Source organism: Schistocerca piceifrons, chromosome 10 (genome assembly GCF_021461385.2).
Source record: "Schistocerca piceifrons isolate TAMUIC-IGC-003096 chromosome 10, iqSchPice1.1, whole genome shotgun sequence".
Classification (NCBI taxonomy): Eukaryota; Metazoa; Arthropoda; class Insecta; order Orthoptera; family Acrididae; genus Schistocerca; species Schistocerca piceifrons.
The window spans coordinates 146,345,818-146,358,043 of record NC_060147.1 but is presented as its reverse complement, the minus strand read 5'-3'; the positions used below and the strand labels follow the sequence as shown (position 1 = coordinate 146,358,043).

The 12,226-nt window shown below is 47.5% G+C and overlaps 1 protein-coding gene across 1 annotated transcript in view; it reads left to right on the top strand.

Annotated features, from left to right (window-relative positions):
* The window catches only part of LOC124718786, a 480,197-nt gene that overhangs the window by 433,980 nt on the left and 33,991 nt on the right, over window positions 1-12,226 (top strand). The window contains exon 14 of the mRNA XM_047244394.1: window positions 2,907-3,240. Coding sequence (XP_047100350.1) covers window positions 2,907-3,240 — 334 coding nt within the window. The remainder of the gene's footprint in view (window positions 1-2,906; window positions 3,241-12,226) is intronic.

Below are 12,226 nucleotides of genomic sequence, written 5' to 3'. Positions count from 1 at the left end.
ACTGTCACTTTTTGCACCATACAGATATCCTGTCTAAATCTTCTGATGATTTTACTAGACGGTAAATGCTAGCATCATCTGCAAACAATCCAAGAGTAGCGGGTAGATTGTGTCCTAAATTGTTTATATAGATTAAGAACAGCAGAAGCCTATAACACTTCTTTTGGAAACGCCATATGTTATTTCTGTGATGGCTTAACTTCGATTATTACAAACTGTGTCCTTCCTGACAGGAAACCGCGAATCCAATCACACAACTGAGACAGTACTCCATAGGCATGCAATTTGTTTTGAAGTCTCTTGAGAGAAACGGCATTTCGCAAACCAAGAAATACGGAATCAAATTGACATTCCCTGTCGATAGCGCTCGCCGCTTCGCGTGAATAAAGCGCTAGTTGTGCTTCACACGAATAATATTTTCTGAATTCGTACTGGTTGTATGTTAATAGATCGTTTTCTTCGAGGTAGCTCATAATGTTCAAACGTAGTGTGTGTTTCAAAATGGTACTACGACTCGACTTCAATGATATGGGTCTGTAATTTCTTAAGTATTGGTGTGACTTGCGCAGACTGGAACGGACGTTTTATCGAGGGAACGGTTGTACGTGATTATTAATTGTGGAGCTATTGTATCTGCATACTCTGAAAGGAGCGTTATTGGTATACAGTCTGGACCAGAAGACTTGATCGTATTAAGCAATTTAAGCAGGTTCATTACACCGAGGACATCGGCTTCTAAGTTACTCGTCTCAGCGGCTGTTGTTGATTGGAATTCTGGAATGTTTGTTCCGTCTCCTCTGACGAAGGAAATCCGGAAGACTTTAGTAACAACGGCTGTCCTCGCTAACATCACAAAGACAACCCAGTATTGCTCAGTGGAGGTACTGACTGTGTCTCGGTGCTGGTGTAATTTGCATAAGACCAATCCCTTTGGATTTTGTGCCGGATTTTGAGACAGAGTTTCGTTGTGGACACTATTAAAAGCACGTCACACAGAAGTCTGTGCTAAGTTTCGAACGTCAGTGAAACATCGTGAAACTTAGAGATTTGGCGTTCTTTTCACTGCAGCATGCTTTTTTCTGCCTTGTTTAGGGATCAGTATCATCTTCCATTAATTTACTAGCTTTTTTCCCACGCATGTGCGTTCGACACGTACATTGAATGCATCCTCCCCCTCCTCTGTCGTTTCATCTTCTCCACCCCGCCTTTCTCCACTTCCTCCGCCGCCTCCCTCTCTTTCCATCCTCGCCTCCCACCTACCCATTACACCTGTACAAGTTGCAGCTCCCAGGCTCCCCTCCTCCTCCCCCCCTCTGATCCATCTCATGCTCATCAGCACCTGTAGCCTCTGCAATAACAAGTCAGTCGTGCAGGCAGGCTACGTGTTGAGCCCCAGGAAATCGTTCGCTGCCCCTGACATGTTTGCTAGGCTGCAAAGCCGGTTGATTACGCCGGACAATACTGTTCTCGCGCAATATTCCTGTTGTGCAGGACAACCTGTACGCCAGGGTCTGTAAAAAAATACATTTCTGCCCGTATCTCTACTCTTACTGGAGCTGACTCTTGTGAGGCGTGACGTTTCTGTGCCAAATTTGGTTGAAATTGATCCAGGGGTTTGGGAGGAGAGCGTGGACGTACACCCATACACTCTGCTTCATTTTTCAGTATTTGGTATAAATCTCTCAACTGCCACCAGTACTGTTTGTCTGAATGTAAGCCACATCGGTTCTACGCTGCGTGAACTGCACGAATGTAATGCCTCCAGTGAGCTGAATCCATAATCAGAATGTGCTCCCCTGCAGATAAAATTAGCAACTTTAACGTCACGCTTAAACCACTAGAATATGAAATGAGAAACGTACGAGGAATGTCAGTGCTTCAGGCAGTCAGTGTTGTGGTTGCAGAGTCATTTTGCTGTACCGTACAAATGAGCAGATTGAGTGGCGACGCCTCTGCCTCTCGTGTTTCCGCAGTTTGACGAGTTCGGAGGACTTTCAGGCAGCCACCGCCGCGGCTACGCAGTCGATTACCTTTTGCTTCAGAGGAGGGCAAACCCCGTCGTACTGATTTTTCTTCCGGTGTAATATTCTGCTTTGTCCCGTGTCGTGGACAGATCTGTTCTCACTATTTTTTTTGCACGTTAAAGTAAAGCTCTCTTGACGAATTTTATTTCTGAACTCTCCGCACGCTGGGGAGCGAGTGCCAGTATCGTGCTGGCTTTCTGACTTGTCATCTTCAGTCGCGTGATCATGTTGGGTAGTAAATGCATTCAAATGTTGCGAGCTGAGTTCCAGAAGCTCTCTGTTTCTGAATCTGTTTTGATATTCGTTCTCGAAATACGTCATAATAAGCATAATTATGGAACAAAGCGTGTTCCATAATTTTGCACCACATTGACGTAAACGATTTGGGCCTATTATTACGTGCATCTCTCCTATGACGCCTGCATTGAGGAAGCTCACAGGAGAAGCTGCAGCGGGCCGCAAACCACAGTGCATCCCAGCAAGTTTTCGCGTTAGCAGTTCGTTGCTGGAGGTGAGAAGCTGTGTCTCAGGAAAATGCTAGGACGAACTGAGCCATTGCTTTATGCGCTGACTTCCCCTCATATCACGCAAGGGAATCTCTTTGCTGGATTAGTGAGTTTTCTCAGTACTTTCCGAGTACTGGTGATATCCTATGCCCACTGTAAGGAAATTGGATGAATTTGCGAAACAAATAGTGACGAAGGGCACGCTCGTATCTGTTACGGCTTCGAGGTGGATCTCCGATATTGTGTGTGTAGCGAAGCCTCAAGCCACGCTCTCTGTTTATAAAGCCACGGGCCGAGTTTAAATTCGGTACTGATAAATTGCTGCTACAGAGCCACGATACGTTGCGAGGCACATTGGCGGCACATTGTGCGGCAGGGCAGGCCACACAGAGAGCACCTGGGCGAACTTTGAGAGTGCGCGGACCTGCCCCCCCTGCCGTGTAATATTAATGAGCCCGGGGGCCCGGAGCGGCCACAAAAGAAATGGAGTCGGCGCCGCGAGCCCCACAAAGGCGGCGCGCTCCGGCCCTCGTCTGGACAAGTGCTCCAGTGCTCCGGTGCTCCAGCTCCAGCGCTGCTCACCTGCCGCAGCTCCCTGCTGCCACCGACAGGCCGACACAGCGGGCCGCCAGTCGCCCGCTGAATATCTTACCAGGCACGAAGAGTCCGGCGACAGAGTGCTACGCCTCGTGTACGGTGCACACTACGAGGTTATTAGAAATAACTGCAGCGGTTTTACAGAATTGCTGCAGCTACATTATTTGTCATAGCGTCATGGACCTTTGTGAAAAGCTGAAAAATATTTTTTTGACACATTACGAGAGCTCCATATGAGGCGGCCCCTCGCTGATTCTCAGACATCAAGTCGATAGTCAGGTTCTTCCCACTTTCAGCACAGCACGGGCTGTCTTAAAGCGCTGTCGATGCAACCTCGCTGTTCTGGTAGGTTTGTCGGTAGAGGACGCGAAAACACTGAATCTTTCACGTGAACCCACACAAAAATGTCGCACGGGGTTAGGTCGGCCGGCATGACACGAACTGCTGATAATCAACCCCACCACGGTTTCTCAAGTTCCTATTTGAGAATTCACGAACATCGTGATGGAAGTGAGCTGGGGCACCATCCCGAAGGAACATAAACTCTACGCTGTCGGTCTCCATTTGTTGCACGGGTCAATTTCCACGTCCACATACGCTCGTCCTGTAAGAGTCCTTTCGTAGAAGTAAAATGGACTGTAAAGTTCAAACCGTGAGGCTGCACACAACACTTTCACTTTCCACGAATCTCGAGGTTTTGGGGTTTCTCTGACCCCCCCAGATTCGCACACTGTGCCCTTCACAAAAAAATGTTGTTTCGTCACTGAAGACAAGGTTCTCACGAAACCCATCCTCTTCCGTAAGCTGTCGCAACTGTGCCGAATGTTCAAAGCGTCTGACTTTGTCATCGGCAGTCAGGGCTTGTAACAACTGCAACTGATAAGGTGTCAGCTTCAGTCGTCGTCTTGAGATCTTCCAGACGGCCTGCTCTGGTACGTTCAGCTCTGTTCGACGACTTCTGTGGTCCACGCGGGAAACACACCCGTCTCTTCACTCCCTGGTTGCAGACCCGTCGATTTCACGTCGCAGAGGCATCCCAGAACTAAACGGCGCATACCTTCGCCAAGTAGAGCTGTCAGTTGGTGGATCTTCTGTGAATTTGCTTCTGGAGTGTCGTTGCACCGTTACAGCAGACTGGTGTGAACGCGTTTCGAGCACGACGTACGTGTTATCCGGCTGCCCGCTGCCGTGCTCTCTCGGCAGACTGGCTGCTGCAGCGGTGCAAAACTTTCGCAGTTTTGTGGGAATATGTAAACTACTGCAACTACAGTGAATCTATAATAACCTCGTGCTTAGTTGGCACCACTATTCCGTTCGCAAACCTAGTGCAGAGAAAACAACGGGCAACGGTCCCTGGTCCAGAAACCACCGAGTCGGAAGATGTAAGCGAAGATCGTTCTGGTACCTCTGACCGTGGATGCCTTCTACTGCGAGCTTACCGCATTTTTGAAGGATATAATCTACATCTACATCCATACTCCCCAAGCCACCTGACGGTGTGTGGCGGAGGGTACCTTGAGTACCTCTATCGGTTCTCCCTTCTATTCCAGTCTCTTATTGTTCGTGGAAAGAAGGATTGTCGGTATGTCTCTGTGTGGGCTCTAATCTCTCTGATTTTATCCTCATGGTCTCTTCGCGAGATATACGTAGGAGGGAGCAATATACAGCTTGACTCCTCGGTGAAGGTATGTTCTCGAAATTTTAACAAAAGCCCGTACCGAGGTACTGAGCGTCTCTCCTGCAGAGTCTTCCACTGGAGTTTATCTATCATGTCCGTAACGCTTTTGCGAATACTAAACGTTCCTCTAACGAAACGCGCTGCTCTCCGTTGGATTCTCTCTATCTCTTCTATCAACCCCATCTGGTAGGGATCCCACACTGCTGAGCAGTATTCAAGCAGTGAGCGAACAAGCGTACTGTATCCTACTTCCTTTGTTTTCGGATTGCATTTCCTTAGGATTCTTGCAATGAATCTCAGTCTGACATCTGCTTTACCGACGATCAACATTATATGATCATTCTATTTTAAATCACTCCTAATGGAATTAACTGCTTGTTGCTGACCTGCTATTTTGTAGCTAAATTATAAGGGATCTTTCTTTCTATGTACTCGCAGCACATTACACTTGTCTACATTGAGATTGAATTGCCATTCCCTGCACCATGCGTCAATTCGATGCAGATCCTCCTGCATTTCAGTACAGTTTTCCATTGTTACAACCTCTCGATATACCATAGCATCATCCGAAAAAAGCCTCAGTGAACTTCCGATGTCATCCACAAGGTCATTTATGTATATTGTGAATAGCAACGGTCCTACGACACTCCCCTGCGGCACACCTGAAATCACTCTTACTTCGGAAGACTACTCTCCATTGAGAATGACATGCTGCGTTCTGTTATCTAGGAACTCTTCAATCCAATCACACAATTGGTCTGATAGTCCATATGCTCTTACTGTGTTCGTTAAACGACTGTGGGGAACTGTATCGAACGCCTTGCGGAAGTCAAGAAACACGGCATCTACCTGGGAACCTCTGAGTCTCGTGGACGAATAGCGCGAGCTGGGTTTCACACGATCGTCTTTTTCGAAACCCATGCTGATTCCTACGGAGTAGATTTCTAGTCTCCAGAAAAGTCATTATACTCGAACATAATACGTGTTCCAAAATCCTACAACTGATAGACGTTAGACATATAGGTCTAAAGTTCTGAACATCTGTTCGACGTCCCTTCTTGAAAACGGGGATGACCTGTGCCCTTTTCCAATCCTTTGGAACGCTACGCTCTTCTAGAGACCTACGGTACACCGCTGCAAGAAGGGGGGCAAGTTCCTTCGCGTACTCTGTGTAAAATCGAACTGGTATCCCATCAGGTCCAGCGGCCTTTCCTCTTTTGAGCGATTTTGTTTCTCTATCCCTCTGTCGTCTATTTCGATATCTACCATTTTGTAATGCACACCAAAACAAGAAAATACTGCTAAATGATCTTTAAAATTCGTAGCTTTACAGCTATGAGCTATTGTTCAGTAGAAGAGATGCGCTCCACAATAGCAAAGATGAACAAATTCTTACAGCTCCTAAGGTATGCAATTTAGAGCTCAGGTTTACTGGAGAGTTCTTTCTTGTTTTGGTCCGTACTACGTACTGGCAAAATGTGGTAAGCAAAGAACCTGCAGTAGAAGAGATTCACTGTCACAGGTGTCAGGATCTCCGCCTACACCTTGCGAAGCGGTCGTGAACGGACGGGATTCCCTTACTTCAGGTCCACACAGCTTCACCCTTCTCCACCACTCCTGATAGTTTCTAACATCATCAAGGGATCGCCCTGTATGTGGAAGGATGCGATATGTTCTTTGACTCTTCTTGACACGTAAGCTCTCTGACGGTATATCCAAAACACGTAAATAGTCGTATTTTTCAAACACGGATTCGTCAGTAATGCGGGAATTTAAATAAATTATAGCAATCTTCGTACAATTTAGATTATTACAAATCAAGTTATAATCGCGGATGCGGAAGATAATTCAACATGTCCATATGTGCTCGACGTGGCATACAAGACCAATACATTAGAAGTAACTGGACAAAGAGAATTCTATAGATACTAGAAACTCCTGGAATTACTTACATAAACGACAGTGTGATGTATTCAACATGCCTACTGTTGGAATGGATTAATGAAAACCCGATTCTGTACCGTGTGCATCGAAAACTGACCAACTCACAGAACAACGAACGTTGAACTCAAATAAAGGCCTGAAAATACTCCAGGCAAATATTGCACCAACCTGCTAAACGGCTAGCAGCCATCTGAGCATCCTTTTGTAGCTTTTTGCACGAGAATGACCACCAGAAAGCAGCTTTGGTTCCTCGCGTACGAGGAAGCAAAATGAGACGTATGCACAGGCTCCAGAAGGCTGGTTGTTAAGAGTAGGACTATTGTGCGTGCGTGCGTGTGCGTGTGTGTGTGTGTGTGTGTGTGTGTGTGTGTGTGTGTGTGTGTAGCACTGAACAAGTTTTAACTGTGACACAAATAAATTTGAAGATCACGGGCCGAAACTGGCCAGTAATGGCATGTATATGGTGCGAAAAAGGTCATTTGCACAATTGAATTTGACATCGTACGGTAGTTTTTTTTAATTGGCTCCATCATAAGATACCCTTGAATATGTTTGTGATTCAGATTATGCAGAAGAAGAGATAATTGTGAGAGCAGACATTATGAGAAGCAACTTCCAACATCTCCCATAGCTTCTGCCAGTGGCGTGCGCCTACCCTCTCTGTGACAGTCACGGTTACCAGACACACCTGGCAATATGCTGTTCTCCTGTTAACTCTGCTCGGCAAGCGCCCCAGATTGATGAGCAGGACTCGAGAATGTTATCACCAACACGAATCACACTGTTCGTTTCAACAGCGTCTGTGACCAAAGTGTTGTGATTTGTTTCGTATCTCCATAATTATTTATTTATTTCAGCTGACGTGATTTGCGGCACCAGGCCCCCTCTTACACCAGACCAGGGTTTCACACATATAGTACCTTTTTTACCTCATGGTTCCATAATAAACAATTTAAACGATGACAAATAATACTGGCATGATTTGCGTGTCTGAAGTGGCAACGTGAGTAAATGAAAATGGCTACGAACTAATAAAGTTGATACTTGTACTGCTGCGACTGCTGCGAGTAATAATGTTAATTATAATAATAATAATAATAACGGTGACAATAGTAACAATAATGATACTTTCATATATAGAAAGAATTTATGGGTGTACAAGGCAAAGGTTTTGTGATACGGCGAATTCTCGTGAAAGGAATTGCATCACGTAACAATACTGGGAAAAGAAGGATGGACAAGGGTATCGAGTGTGTGCAGAAACAATGGTAATCCTTATTCTTGCTTTAGTCGATACTTTATTAACTGTCTTGAGAAGCTGTCATTCATTTCTCTAATACCGTGAGGAAGGTTGTTCCAGAGTCAGTTTTCTACTACTGAGGAGGACTGAGAAAGTGACGGAACGATGGGTAATGCTGTGATGGGAACTGATGTTTCTGGCACGGTGTTCAGACGAGAGCATTCAGATCCAGGAGAGACAGAGGTGAGGGACAGCAGGATACGGGAATTTCTGTGCTTGTCTGCAGACACCCAGGATAGTTTTACATATCGAACGTCTTAGATATGAGGAACACAGGCGTTCGTAACCAGTTCCAGGCGCCTTGAAGGCCTTGCGGGGTATCAGTCACTCGAAGTATAAGTGTTTCTACAAGTTTCTTTTTCAGATCAAGATGGAAGAGCTTTTTTTTAGAGCGCGGAGAGATGTTGATGCCTTCTTGCACATTGCAGTTACGTGCTGAATCCAATTTAGATTTTCATGCATTATTACTCCTAGACCCTCTCTTGAAGGAGAGAAGTTGATATTTGTTCCATTTAGTGTTAAAGATGGTAGCGATTGCCGATATTTCGGGCTAGTGGGCCTATAATGACCAACCAGTACCGCTCGGTTCCAGCTTTAACCCCGTGTCCGTTTCCATACTGGACAGGAATAGGCACTGAGATTCTCGGTAGCTTCATTCAAGTTTATTGTTTTTGCACTTGGGTACAACAGAGGGTCGACGGCGTACATGTGGTATTTGCACTAGGACAGAACTCACATACGTACAGTGGAAAGAGTCTGGGAGCTGGTACCGAGCCCTGGGGGACGCCCGCCGGTCGTGAGGTACTGCAGGCAAAATGGAAACAGTCGGTAATCAGAGGGCGATGCAATTTTTCGCGGCTACAGCCATCGAGAATGATGTCGGTACTCCCATCCTCGAGAACCCTTCAGCGCCTTGTCGTACCTAGATCAGCTCGTCAAATCACGCGACCTTAACGACACAGAAATTGTCTAGAACGGCAGGTGAAACGTAGCAACCGACATCGTAGGAGTGTGGTAGTGCTACGGGGTTTGATCAGTAACGGGTAGCTTCAGCTGAAGAAAGTCGTGGATTCTGTTCCTCGTGAAACGGACGCCGCTGTGGAGGACGGGGGGTGGTGTCACGAGATACTGATCTGAGGGCGCGCGTGTTCTCAGACAGAGAGAAGGAGGCTGCGCGGGAGGCGTCCAGTGTCCCACATAACTGGAGGACCAAATTTCTCCGTTGTGGAGATGAAGCCACGAAATGGCAGACGGTCGGTGGCAGTGCGTGCACTTGGACCAGCCGTTCCCCACCGTTACCAGATGTCAGGTGTTCTCTCTCTGCTGTTGTCCCGTCATCACCGCCTTTAGCGTCCAACAGATGAAACTTATTACAAACGTATCGTGAGCACCGTATCTGTGAAATACGCATGTGATCGATCTTTCGGTGCTGGTGCACAACATTGTCTGACCTCACGCTGGGCCCGGGGAGGGTGCTCGGCAGTGCGCGGCATCTGCAGGCTGCCAGTTGGGTCCCACAGGAGACCGGCTTAAGCGGGAAATTGGGGTTCGAATCCTACTGCGGCACAAATTTCGATCTGTCGCCACTGAATTATTTCGATCCCCGATGCAGAAAAAGTCGAAAATTTCTTTCGTCGAGTAAATGATATACAGTTTCTGTAGGTGTTTCATTAAGTCACGAACTAATGGCTCGGTGAAACAATTGGCAGTGCTTATGCCTCACAACCTTTTTTAAAATTTGGTTTCTCCAGAGGCAGCACACATCATAAATCGTGATCGAAATCCAGTCCCTTGTTTTTATTTTCAATACTACTTTATTCAAAAATATAATTTCGCATCTTTAAGTCTCGAATGCCATATTTCCTTTCCATGTGTCGGTTCCGACAGCGTGGCTACGTGTATGTGTACTAGACTGAACGACGAAGCAATTCCTGGGGCAGGGCGAGTGCTACCTACAGGCCTTTCTCGGAAATGAAAGATCAGTACGAAAGACAGCTACTGCTTTGGGCGGCCTGGGAAACAGCCTGAACAGGAGGCGGAGGCGGGCTCCCAGCGGGCCACAGTGCTCTGTCGCAGAGGCTTGCGGCAGAGTCTGCACAAATTACGACGAGTTGCTCAAAAAATGTTCAAATGTGTGTCAAATGTTATGGGACTTAACTGGTAAGGTAATCAGTCCCTAAGCTTACACACTACTTAACCTAAATTATCCTGAGGACAAACACACACACACACCCACGCTCGAGGGAGGACTCGAACCTCCGCCGGGATCAGCCGCACAGTCCGTGACTGCAGCGCCTGAGACCGCTCGGCAAATCCCGCGCGGCTTACGAGGAGTTGCGACGGACCGGCGCCCTAGTAAGTGACCCGTGTCACGGACACTGGACTCTTCAGATTCTGCGGGTACCCGCCCAGAGTTTTTCCGTGGACCTTTCTGTGAGGTCCTCATCTGTCAGGATCGTGAAAATGTTTCGCCCGGATGGGCGAAATGGGCTGTCGCGGCAGGACGGCCGACGCACCGTCGCCGAAATAGCCGTTCTTCTTTTTGAGACGTCACATAAGAACCGACCCACGCCAAGTGGTTTCCCACGCTGGGAGAAAAACAGTTTGTCCATTGGCAATCCGACGAAGACGTCAAAAAAGTACCGGAGGTCGCCTATTCTCTGTCGCAGAAAGCACCAGAATCGGACGACACGAATTTGTCCGTCTTGTCTGTACTGAGAGACTAGAACTGTGCTGTCGGTGTAAAGAAGCGCTGCCGCATTTCGATCGCTAGTTTTAGCTTCTCGAAAGTATCCGTGTGCAGTGTTTTCGAAATGATAGTGAAGTGATAGAGAAAAGGGATGTGAGGCTTTGGACGCGAGGCGACTGAGCTCGAGGACACCGGGGCGGGCCGGCCGTTCCGTGTCGGCGTGCAGACACACACACACACACACACACACTCTGCAGCTCCGGCCCACGAGGGACCTGCAGAACGAATGCTCGCCGTCTTCCACACAGCAGCAGTCGCTGTTCGGTGTGCGCTGCCTTGCAGCTTTGTGGTTCACAATCGGTGTCACCCGGAGTACCAGGCTTGTTTGGTAAGTCAGGTAAATTTCCGCGAAAGAATCAAACATTTTTGTTGTGCCTTCGCAGTTCGTAAGCTCGATTGTTCCGAGGATCGTATAAAGGATTTCAACAATGTACAGTGCAGTCCATTGTTGACGACCGTCTGAATTAGTAAATGTGTAGAACACAACCGAACATGGAGAAAACCGAGCCTCGCACAGTTATTGAATATTTGCATTTGAAGGGTTGGAGTGCTGCACAAATCAAAACAGAATGAGATGAATTTCGCGCAGACTTGACACCATTGTCGAAGAAAATTTGCTTTTGGATTAATGAATTTAAAAGTGATCGGGCAAGGACCGAAAACGAGGCGCTCTCCGGCCGTCCGGGATATGGCAACGCGAGACCACCGAATAAAAGTTCGTGAGGCTGTTGAGGCTGTAAGCTGCTCAACTGACTGAGTGCGTAATATGCTACATGAAAAAGTGGTTGTGAAGAAACTGTGTGTGGCGTGGCTGCCGCGACCGAAAGCGCACAACCTTTCAACACGAAGTCTGGAGATGTTTAATCGCAACCCGTTGACTTTTTGCGCCGATTTGTGACTGTTGATGAAACCTGGATCCACCGAGTACATATCAGAGTCAAAACTGCAGTGAAAACAGTGGACGAGGGCTCGTGGAAGCGCACCGAAGAAGGCGGAGACCACTGCGTCAGCTGGAGAGCTCATGGCCACTGTTGCTGCCGCAGCGATGTCAGAGAAATGGTCGTACGGGAAAATTCTCACTTCTTCGCTGCCTCGGAGGTGCTATCCCTATCGGTCGTGCGCCGCCTATAACACCACGTTCAAACTCACTTAAATCTTGATAACCTGCCGCTGTAGCAGCAGTAACCGATCTGGCAACTGCGCCAGACACTTGTCTTATATAGGTGTTGCCGACTGGAGCGCCGTATTCTGCCTGTTTACATATCTCTGTGTCCGAATTCGCATGCCCATACAGTTTCTCCGATGCTTCAGTGTAGATGTATAGCAGAAAGCACACAGTGTGTGTGTGTGTGTGTGTGTGTGTGTGTGTGTGTGTGTGTGGTGGGTGGACCATGTGACGAACCTGTAACCTCCACTGCAGTGTGTCAA